The 14,189-nt window shown below is 41.6% G+C and overlaps 1 protein-coding gene across 1 annotated transcript in view; it reads left to right on the top strand.

Annotated features, from left to right (window-relative positions):
- The window catches only part of wdr59 (WD repeat domain 59), a 168,670-nt gene that overhangs the window by 143,961 nt on the left and 10,520 nt on the right, over positions 1-14,189 (top strand). Inside the window, exons 15-16 of the mRNA XM_037694860.1 lie at positions 349-461; positions 544-682. Coding sequence (XP_037550788.1) covers positions 349-461; positions 544-682 — 252 coding nt within the window. The remainder of the gene's footprint in view (positions 1-348; positions 462-543; positions 683-14,189) is intronic.

Raw genomic sequence — 14,189 nt, 5'->3', positions numbered from 1 at the left:
AAAAAACGAAGTCCAGATGACATGATTCAACCTTTTTTGTTGTTATAGTTGAGAACATTTAAGATATAGCCTGAATAGGTATTGGGGCCCAGATGGTGTAGTGGCAGGGCAGCCGACTTGGGACCCAAAGGCTGAGTTCAATCTCCGGTCATTGCATATCCTGTGGTGTCTCTGAGCAGGACACCCCATCCCCAGCTGCCCCCTGGGCACCCCCCACAGCCGCCCACCGCCCCACCCGGCGGCGGATGGGACAAAAGCAGAGAGCCAATGTCGCCATTTTATGGGAACATACAATGATGACAATACATAACACACATTATTATTATTATTATCTCTTTCTGTTTGCAGGTTTGGGCTTTGGCAGCTGCAGCTACCAGTCACGACCTGAGTCCAGATCCTGACCCAGACGCAGAAACTCCCTGGGCCAGACACCCGTTTGGGCGCCACTTGCTGGAGACTCTGTGAGTCACGATGCACGGTGTGAGCGTGGGGAGAGGGGGCGGAAGAAGTGTTGCGTCTGAGCTGTGTTCATGTTTCTTTCAGTCTGGACCACTACAGTCAGATGAGTGATGTTCAAACTCTCGCCATGCTGTGCAGCGTCTTCAGGGCTCAGGCTCCGCCCCCTGACTGCTACGCACTGTACGGACACCATTCCTCTCGTTTACCCCCACACTGTCGATATGTAAGTCCTTAAACTCAGCTGCACCAAGTGTTGTTCTTTAAAAACATAAAAATCTTCTCAACCTGGGCTGGACAGAACATTCTGTTAGACTCCATGGTCCAAATGTCTGTTCTGGGGTTTCACAAAGGTTCACAGACGGAACACTGCAACCAGGACCACAAGAGAAGAGTCATTTTGTGCTTGTTCTCTGCAATCCTTCTGCTTCTAGAGCTGTGTGAATAAAAACAAGCTGCTCATTTAACATTTTCTCTGACATGGGGGAGAGGAGTTGTTTTAATTCAATTCAGTTTATTTATGTAGCACCATATCACAACACAGTTGTCTCAAGGCACTTTACAGGAACATTCACATACATAGCCAATTAAAAAAGTTCTCTATCTAAGGAAGCCAGCAGACTCATTGAATCTTCACTTTGTCGTAGTCTCCCATCCTGAACAAGCACAATGGCAACAGTGGAAAGGAAAAACTCCCTTTTAACAGGAAGAAACCTCCAGCAGAACCAGGCTCAGGACAAGCAGCCATCTGCTTTGACCAGAGGCAAACGAACACAGAATGGTAGGTCCAGATGTACAGGTCCTTCTCAAAAAATTAGCATATTGTGATAAAGGTCATTATTTTCCATAATGTAAATATAAAAATGAAACTTTCATATAGTTCAGATTCATTGCACACCAACTGAAATATTTCAGGTCTTTAATTGTTTTAATACTGATGGCATACAGCTTATGAAAACCCAAAATGCCTGTCCCAAAAAATTAGCATATTTCATCCCACCAATGAAAGTCAAGTGTTTTTAATACAAAAAACACCAACCTTCAAATAATCATGTTCAGTTATGCACTCAATACTTGGTCGGGAATCCTTTTGCATGAATGACTGCTTCAATGCAGCATGGCATGGAGGCAATCAGCCTGTGGCACTGCTGAGGTATTATGGAGGCCCAGGATGCTTCGATAGCAGCCTCAAACTCTTCCAGAGTGTTGGGCCTTGCGTCTCTAAACTTTCTCTTCACAATATCCCACAGGTTCTCTATGGGGTTCAGGTCAGGAGAGTTGGCAGGCCAATTGAGCACAGTAATACCATGGTCAGTAAACCATTTACCAGTGGTTTTGGCACTGTGAGCAGGTGCCATGTCGTGCTGAAAAATGAAATCTTCATCTTCATAAAGCTTTTCAGCAGATGGAAGCATGAAGTGCTCCAAAATCTCCTGATAGCTAGCTGCATTGACCCTGCCCTTGATAAAACACAGTGGACCAACACCAGCAGCTGACATGGCACCCCAGACCATCACTGACTGTGGGTGCGTCACACTGGAGTTCTGGCATTTTGGCATTTCCTTTCCTTTATCACAATATGCTAATTTTTTGAGAAGGACCTGTATAGGGTCTGGAGTGGGCATACGGTGGTATATAGGTGGTGGGATGTGTAATCATTCTCACCTCGGGGACTTGTGCTCACTCTCATATGTAGCAACTGCAATGCCTGCTCTCTGGGGAGGGGGTGGGCCTGTGCCGGTCGCCGCCTCACCCCCCCCCCCCCCCCCCCCGCCCCCATTTTAAACGCACTATATAACAACATGCATCAACACCTTATTTGAGTCGGAAGAGGGAGGAGTGGGGTCTTCCTGTTATTTATATATATATACACACACACAAACCGGATTCCAAAAATGTTGGGACACTAAACAAATTGTGAATAAAAACTGAATGCAATGATGTGGAGGTGCCAACATCTAATATTTTATTCAGAATAAAACACAAATCACAGTTCAAAAGTTTAAACTGAGAGAATGTATCATTTTACGGGAAAAATCTGTTGTTTCCAAATTTCATAGCGTCAACAAATCCCAAAAATGTTGGGACAAGTCCATTTTTACCACTGTGTGGCATCCCCCCTTCTTCTTACAACACTCAACAGACGACTGGGGACAGAGGAGACCAGTTTCTCAAGTTTAGAAATAGGAATGCTCTCCCATTCATGTCTAATACAGGCTTCTAACTGTTCAATTGTCTTGGGCCTTCTTTGTCGCACCTTCCTCTTTATGATACGCCAAATGTTCTCTATAGGTGAAAGATCTGGACTGCAGGCTGGCCATTTCAGTACCCGCAACCTTCTCCTACGTAGCCATGATGTTGTGATTGCTGCAGAGTGTGGTCTGGCATTATCTTGTTGAAAAATGCAGTGTCTTCCCTGAAAGAGATGACGTTTAGATGGGAGCATATGTTGTTGTAGAACCTGAACATAGTTCTCTGCATTAATGGTGCCTTTCCAGACATGCAAGCTGCCCATGCCACAAGCACTCATGGAACCCCATACCATCAGTGATGCAGGCTTCTGAACGGAGCGTTGATAACAACTTGGGCTATCCTTGTCCTCTCTGGTCCGGATGACATGGCGTCCCAGTCTTCCATAAAGAACTTCAAATCGTGACTCATCTGACCACAGAACAGTCTTCCATTTTGCCACACTCCATTTTAAATGACCCCTGGCCCAGTGCAAACGTCTGAGCTTGTGGAACTTGCTTAGAAATGGCTTCCTCTTTGCATTGTAGAGTTTCAGCTGGCAACGGCAGATGGCACGGTGGATTGTGTTCACTGACAATGCTTTCTGGAAGTATTCCTGAGCCCATTCTGTTATTTCCTTGACAGTGGCATTCCTGTTTGAGGTGCAGTGACGTTTAAGGGCCCGGAGATCACAAGCATCCAGTAGAGTTTTACGGCCTTGACCCTTACGCACAGCGATTGTTCCAGATTCTCTGAATCTTTTGATGATGTAATGCAAGGTTGATGATGATAACTTAAAAGTCTTTGCTATTTTACACTGGGTAACACCATTCTGGTATTGCTGCACTATCTTTCTGCGCAACAATGGTGGAATTGGTGATCCTCTTACCATCTTGGCTTCTGAGAAACACTAACACTCTGAAAAGCTCTTTTTATACCCAATCATGTTGTCAATTGACCTAATTAGTGTTAATTGGTCTTCCAGCTGTTCGTTATATGCTCAATTTCCTTTTTCCAGCCACTTATTGCTACTTGTTCCAACATTTTTGGGATTTGTTGACACTGTGAAATTTTGAATCAACATACAGGTCCTTCTCAAAAAATTAGCATATTGTGATAAAGGTTATTATTTTCCATAATGTAATGATAAAAATGAAACTTTCATATATTTCAGATTCATTGCACACCAACTGAAATATTTCAGGTCTTTAATTGTTTTAATACTGATGATTATGGCATACAGCTCATGAAAACCCAAAATGCCTGTCCCAAAAAATTAGCATTAGGTGGTTGGCGGTTGGGGGTGGGGCCAGTGGTCCGGTTCTTGCTGGGTTCTTCAGATTTTGTGATCAAGGTTCCTGGTTTTGATGGCTGGCCCTTTGGCTGGGGTGGCTGCCGAGTTCCGGGTCAGCTGTGGTTGTTTGTGTGTTGTCGTTAGTGGTGTATGTCGGGGGTGAGGCTTCGCTTTGACAGGGAGCTGGCTGGTCGGCTTGGTGTGACATTTGCGGTTGGGGGTGCTGTGTGTATGGGGGGAGGGGGGGTGCATAGGTGGTGTGCCGGGGCTTATCCATGCCTGTAGTGTGGGGCTGTTGGAGTGCCTGGTCCTTAGTGTGCTGGGCCGGCCTTCCTCAGCTGCTGCTCCCTGCTGCTTTGGCCCCCGGCCTGGGGCCGGCTTGCGGTCACTGTTGGTTAGGTGGGGTGCATGGAAGGCCTGACAGAGGCTCTGTCAGACTGTCTATGTGTACCTGTTTATGTCTCGGGTTGGGTTTTGGGTGGTCCCATCTCTTGGATCAATTTGTGCCCCCCATTTAATGTGGGGTCTACTTCCCCCTGTCACGCTCCCCTCCGGTGGTAGGCCCCCCTGCCGCCGGTGCATTGGCGGCTCTCGGCATCTGGGGCTAGGTGGTTGGGTGTGTGTCGGCCCACCCTGGTGGCTGCCTGCCGGGGCCTGGGTGCCCTGGCTCTGTTGGGCCTCTGTTGGGGGGTGGTATGACCTCGGGACTCGAGGTTCAGTGTCCATGTCTGGATCTACTGTGGAGGGCCAGGTTGCCGGCGGGGCCTATGGAGTCGTCGCTGCAGCCTCTTGGGGGGGGTTCTACATTTTGATTGCTAGGGATTGCCCGGGGCTTCCCTTTGCTTCTCTCTGGTGGGTGTGGTTGTCCCTGTTGGGGGACTCCCAGAGCTCCGGGCTTGGGGGCTGCTGTGTGTCTGTGGCTCCTGTCTTCCCTGTGTTACCATCATGTCCTGTGGGTCCCCACATCCACTATTGAACATTTTTATGGAGAAACCTTAAAGTGACAAGCATGCTCACACAGGTGTTTAGATTCAGGTGTTCATCAGATACACACTCAATTGGGTTGTGGTGGCCACTAAATACATCTTGTATTACCATGTACTGTATAAAATAATTTCTAATGATGTTATAAATATCATTATATATGTTGTTTGTTGTTGTGGTTTCTCGGTTTCGTATTATTTTTTTCCCACAGGTCTAGAGGCAGACTTCAGTGATGTTGATTTGTGTTCTCTTTATACCTCTCTCTCCTCTATTCCTATCTCCTTCTTTCCCTTTTAACCTTTCTCCCACTTTTCTGCTTTGTTTTCTTCTTTATTTTTTTTTTCATTCCAGTGTCCATTACATCTGAAATAAACCCAAAGCAAATTCTAATAAAGTTTTATTTATATATCAGGTGGAGCATTAAGGCCAGCCATAATGCTCTGCTTGTGAAAGTCAATCTGTTAGGCATCACTTTGACACTCAGACAGTAATTCTGAGTGACTCATTGCTGGACAGAACAAGGGAGAAAAAAAAAATTAAAAGTGTTAGGGTGGGAGCTGGCTACAGGTCTCCGGTTACCAGTGGTGGGATGTAACTAGGGCATTAACAGAATACTCGAGTAATCTACACATCGATTGCTAGGACATCTATCGAGGTTAAAAATGTAACGTCGGGTATCCGTAGTGACGTCATATTATGTGACCACCGTATGACCGTAGGGGGCGTTGTTGCACTGTTGCAGGTCACAGAGTATGGTGTAACACCGGGTCCAATCCACAGAACCAGTTTCGGTTTAAGTTTCGTTTTTGACGTGCTGCATGTTTCTTCACGTTTGCAGTTTAATAATAACTAATAGTTTAGTTTTTCCTGTGACTTATTTGCAGTATGATAAATGGTAGGAGCATAATATACGCTCCCAATGTTTTTGGTCTTTTTTTTTGGTAAATAATTACCTTTTTTTGCGGTTTTATTTATTTATTTATTTATTTTTGTATCTTGAGATCTATGACGTCATCAAATACTCGAGTTCTATTAGGGTTTTATTATGTTAATGTTGAGTTTAAAAATTATATACTCGTTCAACCCCTAGATGTAACTAAGTACAAATACTTTGTTGCTGTACTTAAGTACATTTTTCATGTATCTGTACTTTACTTAAGTAGAATTAAATGTGGGTACTTTATACTTTTACTCCACTACATTTTACATCAAGTATCTGTACTTTCTGCTACACTACATTTCTATAACACGTTGCATTACAAGTTACATTCATGTTGTGGTTTTTTGTTTTGTTTATTACTTTGAAAGTAACCAACGGTGAGAGGGGAGCTGGTCCATTGAATCACTGCAAAGTGGGCAGGTAACGTTAGGCCCACCTTCAAGAAGAGCTGGACCAATGACATATATTCTAGTATATATGTCACTGAGCTGGGCGCACCCACAGCACCACTAACACACCCAAAATGTATTCCAGCGCAAGAGAGTCACCCAGAAGATATGCTCCATCCATGTCTTTATTGAAAGACTGCTCAGTACAACAGGACAGATTCTCTCCCAAAAGAGCCAGATTGGACTCAAAATTCTTTGAAAACCAACTTCTTCTGAACTTGAAAAAGAAATTCTTGCTCCAATATTAAAATGTGTCAGTTCATGATGTTAGGAGACAAGAGATGTCTCCAAATGGCTCGACACTCAGGTCCAAGTTTTAAAAATGGTGTCAGGAAGTTTAAATATTGTTCAATATTGACCCATTACATGGTTGAATACACAGTATTTTAACTAGTGTTGATGACAAACTGGAGTTGAAATGATCAGTGTCTGTTCCTTTGTTAGTTGTGTCTAATGCTCCAGGCAGACAACTTTTACTTAAATGTGTTTATTGCAGTTAAAATGACAATTGTTTTGCTTTGTGTAAATAGAAATTTTCAAAGGTATAATCATTCCTCTTTCTTATTTTGCTTAATGACATTTAACGCTGCATGTCATCCTTGAAATTCTGACACACAGAATCACAAGTCCAAGTGTGAACTGTGTCACAGAGTAAACACAATAAAAACATGTATTATCTGCAGCATTGTTCAGTAAAATGACTCAACACCATTAATGTATTACACAAAATATACATATGGTATGCATATTTAAAGATATGTAGACCATTGCATTACGTAATACATTCAGCAAGTACCTTTACTTTTAATACTTTTAAGTATTTTAAAAGCAAGTACTTATTTACTTTTACTTAAGTAAAAATGTTAATGTGATACTTCTACTTTTACTAGAGTACATTTTTGTCTGTTTATTTGTACTTTTACTTAAGTACAGTGTTTGAGTACTTTCTCCACCACTGCCGGTTACCCAGAGGCTCCCCCTCAGACCCAAGGACCCGCCTCCAGCTCAAATCTCCCTCAGAAGTGGCAACTCACACTAACAATAAATCAAGGAAACATGAATTCAGTTTTACCAATTGTATTAAAATCAATGCAGGAAAAGGTTACAGTTTACAGCGCTGGTCTCTCTGGTCTGTGACGCAATCATAAACCGGAAGGGCAGATGTTCCGTGTCATTACTCATTTAAAGGGCCCTGACTCCTCTTTCACAGAAGGGGAGCTCAACCTGTCACATGTATGAGGTGGCGTGACTAAGGGTGATCTCAAAGATCTTATATGATTTTGACGTGTTAGGAAATATGAGACGGTGCTTCAAAAGCCTTTCCACGTGATGTAGCAAGCAGAAATAAACTCTATTCCTTGACGGATATTGAATCCCTGGGAGACTCTTTTAGAGTTGCTGGCCCAGTTTAACCCAGTCAGAACCGGGTCATAATTTCATTATAATCCCGTCTCTTAGCAGTTCAAAACCCGAGGACCAGTTTAGATAAATATCTAACAATTTCCACTGGTCGAGGGACCCTTCCCTCGAATAAACTCCCAGTTCAATACTGCCGGATATGCAAGCAATTAATCATTTTTCCTCTGGTTGAATGTAAACTACTTCTTATATGTTGGCGGGGGATGCCTACTGGCTACAGCGTGTGACCTGCTCCCCGCCAGGTCAAATAAAATGCCAGAGCTGACAGCTAGCGAGTGACCTGCCACCCTCAGGTCGCCTGACTCATCTCTCGACATCTGCCATTTGACTTCAGCATCCCCTTGGTGTGGTGAATATGACATTATGGAAATTTCTAACATTTGTCTAAGTCAGCGCTCTAAATATATGATTTCATGATTGCAGAAGGCGTCCTAATGCAAGAAAGTGTTCTTATCTAATAGATGTTTATCTGTTTGTAGAATCTGATTCTTCTTTTTTTGACTCCAAGGGCAGGCATGGTCCATTTTGTCCATCAGGAAAGGAAAAGAAAAAACTCGGTGCCCCCTTCCCCTCCAATCATGCAATACCCAATTTATTTGCACAGAGCGCTGCCGGTATATTTTAGCTTGTCACAGCAGAAAATGTGTTTGTGTGAATAAAATCTGATTTAAACAATTAACGTGTTTTAATGTGCATACTGTATGTAATTAACAGAACCTCCCAACTCCCCCTGGTGATCTAATATAAAAACATATTGCCAATTAATCAACAAATCAATTTACCCATTCAACCATCCTTCAATTTAGTCCCAATTTAGATTGAAAAAAGTCATAATTTCATCCCCTGGAAAATCTACATTATAAAACCCCATTTTATGTATTTAATAAAATCCTCTGGTCCCTCATCATGGCACTTAACACTGATCAGCTAAAAAAGAAATTATTTCATAAAAAACAATATCAAAAATTAAGTTTATCATTGCTAATGCACCATCTAGTGGTGTTATTTCATCAATCTGCTCTTGAAACCAATTACAAACACATTCTTATTCATGCTTTCACACATCAAATAGTCATTAAATAAACAAATCATCGAGTAATCATTAAAAAGTAATAATTAACTATGCAGCATAGGAAAATATTTTGTTCAACCATGTTAATTTAAGGAAAAAAATCACCACAACACTCCATAATACTGTAAATAAACTGTAAACGTTAATATTTAACCCACCCCATTAGCGCCACATAATTAGTCAGTCCATCAATCATCTCCTCTCTCAAAGTAGTTTAAGAAGACCTGTCACCCAATTAATGCTGAGTTCAACATTCAAATCAACCACAATTCTAAAGTACACATCTGTACTTAATTGTCCAAATTTACCCACAACTTAGCTTCATATTATATGTTAATTTCCCCTTATAATCACTCGTGTGTCTGGCTTCCTTCCCGTTAAATTTTAACACACTCCTAGGAAGGTCTAGTTACTTATAACACCAAGAGGTACAGTCTAAAAACCATTTTAGTCTAAAATAAAAATGGTAATTTTCTTCTCCCACATTCAAATCATCAGTTTAGGAATTCATTAATAGATAGGAAATTTGCAACTTTATTTTCAAAATATTGCTTTTTATTTGTAATAGTAGTTGTTCAAATTAATCGTTCATAAAAACCCAAGCTTTAGCTTTAGATTTAATCACTTTATTAATTGATTAGCATTGTAACCACAACCTATAAATATTTGTAATGTCAAAACAGTTCTATAATCATTTCAGTACATGCAAAAATCCAAAAAAACTCTAGTCTATCAATTATCGTTAATTAAAACTCATAGCTTAATAAAATCAGTAAGTTCACAGCTTCAAAGTGTTTGACTTACCCGAGATAAAACGCTGCTATGGATTTGATTTAATCTGTCTTTAACTGTCACTGGACATTCTAAGTGATTTAGAAGTCAATTATCTCGCAAAGTTTTCGCTCATTTTATTTTAAACAATATTCTAGTCAAATTCATTATCAAAAACCTCTAAAATTTTGTTTATCTACATTGTAGAAGAATCAATTGTCGTTACTTAAAATCATGAATTGTGTCATTTTCGATTGTCAATATTTGCTTGTATTCAGTCATACTTTACAGGTTTTCCTCACTGTGGGTCCTTTGGTCCTTGCTCTTCTGAACAGCAGTCTGTCCTCTGGTGTGGTCCCTGGAAATTTTAAGCACGCAGCTGTCCCGCCTCTCATTAAGGAACCCACTCTGGACCCCTCTGTTCTTGCTAACTACAGGCCAATCTCCAAACTGCCATTTCTTTCAAAAATTCTCGAGAAGGTGGTGTACGACCAGCTATCAGCATATTTGAAAAAAAAAAAAAGTCTCATCCAACTCCTCCTGCATCCGAGCTTTTGCCTCAGAAACAGCCATGGCTGCGGACCACTTGGCCCTTCGGTACTCCTCAGCTGCCTCTGGAGTCCCACTGGCCAACAAGGCCCAATAGGACTCCTTTTTCAGCTTGACAGCCTCCCTAACCTGGGGTGTCCACCACCAAGTTTGTGGATGGCTACCACGAGAAGCGCCGACAACCTGGCGGCCACAACTCAAGGCAGCTATTTCAACAAGTGTGGTGCGGAACATGGCCCACTCAGACTCCATTTCCCCCACCTCAGCTGGGATGCAGTTAAAGCTCTCATGGAGGTGCGAGTTGAAGATCACTTTGACGGGTTCTTCTGCCAGGCGTTCCCAGCAAACCCTCACTACACGTTTGTGTCTACCGGGTCAGCCAGGCATCTTCCCCCGCCATCTGATCCAACTCACTACCAGGTGGTGATCAGGTGACAGCTCAGCTCCTCTCTTCACCTGAGTGTCCAAAACAAATGGCCACAAATCTGATGACACGACTATGAAGTCTATCATTGATCTAAGATCTAGGGCATCCTGGTGCCAAGTACACTTATGGACACCCTTATGTTCAAACATGGTGTTTGTGATGGACAAACTATGACTAGCACAGAAGTCCAACAACAGAACACCGCTCAGGTTCAGATCAGAGAGGCCGTTCCTCCCAATCACGCCCCTCCAGGTCACACTGTCATTATCCACATGGGCATTGAAGTCCCCCAGCAGAATAAAGGAGTCCCCAGCTGGCGCACCTTCCAGCACCTCTGCCAAGGACTCAAAAGAAGGCCGGATACTCTGAACTGCTGTTCAGTGCATAGGCACAGACAACAGTCAGAGCCCATCCCCACACCCAAAGGCAAAGGGAAGCCACCCTCTCATCTACCGGGGAAAACTCCAAGCTCCTCTGATGAGGAGCGAAACGTCTTCTGTTACAAATAAAGTCCAGTTGTTTTTGTATTGAATGCTTTTTGAATTCGTCATGTCCTGGTTGACTGAGAATCTTCACCAGCATATCCAACACACTGGCACCAAGTCGGGGGGCTACAAGTAGACCCACACTAGCTCAATGCCTCTCACCATGGGCAACTCCAGAATGGAATAAGGTCCAGCCCCTCTCAAGGAGATCGGTTCCAGAGCCCATGCTGTGCGTTTAGGTGATCCCAACTATATCTAGTCGATACCTCTCAACCTCACGCACAAGCTCAGGCTCTTTCCCCACCAGAGTATGACGGGCCATAGGGGACTAAAGGATCTTGTACAGATACGCGCGTGACCGTATGACACGCACATGACCCAACGAGCTGCGCAAGTGTGACTGGGTAGCGCGGCGCGAATGAAAGAGATTTTTTTTTTATCTTAAAATGAGGTGAAAACGTTATGATCCACTGTTTCTTTGGTTTTTCTGATCCTGTTTCAGTTTAAAATGCAAAAATAATCTCAAACAGAAATTTGAAGTCAAAGACAAGACTTTCTTATTGATTTTATTACAATAAATAATTAATAATCACCTTCATGTTAAAAGTTCAGACTTTAAGCATGCTCTAGTCTTTTAAATAAGCTTGTAGTGAACTCGGCCTCTGAGCAAAACCTGCCTCTGAGGACCTTCATGGGACAGGAACTGTTATTTCATTGATTTGAATCCAGAAATACAAATTAGCTCATCCAGAGACTGTCTAATTTTATCCTGAAGTAATCAATTGATAGAACACTCTTCTTTTATATTATCATTACTATTTTTCAGTGTCTTGGTGGATCGAAAGTGTGTCTAGTTCATGCCATTTCTGGATGTTGGGGTGGGCCACTCATTTTGAATCAACTGTGAAACAGTATTAATGATTTTTTAATGCTCATTTAAATTGAAAATCAAGTTAGGGTGTCTATTTTACAAAGTAATTATGCATTTTTGATCTTCTGTCTAAATGAGAAGTAGTGATGTCGGTCGAAAGTCAGAGGGAAGTTATTGGAACGAAGTGTCATGTTTTCAAAACTCTCAGACAGTAAATAAGAAAACTGGCACCTGTAAGTCTGTCATTTCTCCAAAATATTTTCTCGTCTGTAACTAACCGTTCTCAAAACATTCCTGCTGTTTTCTTGACTTATAATGACCCTCTGACATCACTAGAACCACCCCTGTTAGTTGCTTCAACCAATCAGGAAGTACTAAAAGTGACCGGAAGTGAGAACTCTTTAAAAGTCGACACTTCCTGGAACTATTCAGTTCTGGAGTGGAGTTCTGGAGAGTTCTGGAGAGTTCTGGAGTCGTCTGAAGTCTTCCTGGAATCCGGTGGAGGTTTTCCACTGCTGAGTGGAACTTCGGACTCAGTTTTCCAGTCTGATGGAGCCATCCATCTCTGCAGGAGCCACGGCGCCTCGCTGTGACTTCACATGGCGAATGCCCTACAACTTCTGAGGAAGTTTGTTCTGTTGAACGGAGTATCTCACGACTTCTGCCGAGTCGCAGCCGCCCTGAGGAGACGCTGAAAGGTAGTAGTGTGCCAGGGACCTCTTGACCATAGCGGACCCATCCTCTGCCAAGGTAAAGAGTCGTCACGAGCTTCACGCACTAAGTGGACCGAGGGCGAGCTGCGTTTGAAAGGAGCATGCTGTTCTGGTCCACAGACATACATCTTCCTTCAAACATCTCCCTTTAAACTCCTCCATTTTTCCCATCTTTAAACTCTTCTATCTTGCCAGTAATTAATCCAGATGCCTTCAGAAATGTCTGTTGTTTTTATTAAGTAAAACATGCCAAGTTTTATTAATCAGAACCAGATCAACTAATCAAGTGTACAATGTTTTGATGTTAAATTTTGATTCTGTTCAATAAACGACCACATTTATTTTGATGGGTCAAAGAAAATTAACGTCTCATGTCACTGATTAAACCATCTATGCACAGTTACTTCTGTCACATGGCTGTAATTAGCTCGAAAAAGAGAGAACCCGTTATTTAAATTATATTGTAGTGAAGGTACAGCCAAGCTGACCTTGACACACTACAAGCTCCTCTTTAAAAGGCTACTGAAGTAGTTCATTAAAATAAGATTTTGATTATAATCTTGACATCTGAAAATAAGATAAGATAAATAAGACATCTTGAACAGAAGATGTTGAGATGATTAAAATAAGATTAAAATATTTATTCATGCTGCTGTGTTCATTAGGCCCCATTTGCTCACTTTTGTTTGTGCTGCTGTTGTTGGCACATTGTTTTGTACTATTAGTGCTTAGTGTATTATTAATTTAGCATATTAGTTCATGTCTTGGCTCTTATCACCGTTTTTCTTTACAATTTGTACTTTTGTTGGATTTAACTGGGACAGTGTACATAGTTTCATTCCACCTCATGTACCACATGTGATGTAAATGACAATAAAGACACCTTGACCTTGACCTAAAAAAGTAATTAACTGATCAGAACATTTAGTATAATTATTTATTTTATACAGGCAAGACGGTGTTTATTCTACTACTCTCTGAATCTGTTATTATGGAATCGTGTTTTTTATTTGTATTCATGTTTTTTTTTTCCATTTCAGTCTAATACCACAATTTGTACATAACTTATGTATTTGTCTGCAGCATGAACTCAGCATCATGGATAATTATTTTAATCTTATTTTAATCATCTCAACATCTTATTTTCAGATGTCAAGATTATAATCACCATCTTATTTTAATGAACTAGTTCAGTAGCCTTTTAAGGAGGAACTTATTTATAAGACTAGAGCATGCTTAAAGTCTGAACTTTTTAACATGAATGTGATTATTAATTATTTAGTGTAATGCTGGTGAAGATTCTCAGTCATCCAGGACATGATGATTTCAAAAAACGTTCAATACAAAAACAACTGGACTTTATTTGTAACAGAAGACGTTTCGCTCCTCATCCGAGGAGCTTTCTCAATTCAAAGAGCAGTGAGTGAGGGGTTCAGCTTATAGGGCTGAGTGAGATAAAATACACATACATATGTAGATTAGACAATTCAATTCAGTTTATTTATATAGCACCAAATCACAACAAGGTTG

This window comes from Nematolebias whitei, chromosome 2 (genome assembly GCF_014905685.2).
Source record: "Nematolebias whitei isolate Nwh7 chromosome 2, NemWhi1, whole genome shotgun sequence".
NCBI classification, from domain to species: Eukaryota; Metazoa; Chordata; class Actinopteri; order Cyprinodontiformes; family Rivulidae; genus Nematolebias; species Nematolebias whitei.
This window is presented reverse-complemented; position numbering and strand designations above follow the sequence as displayed.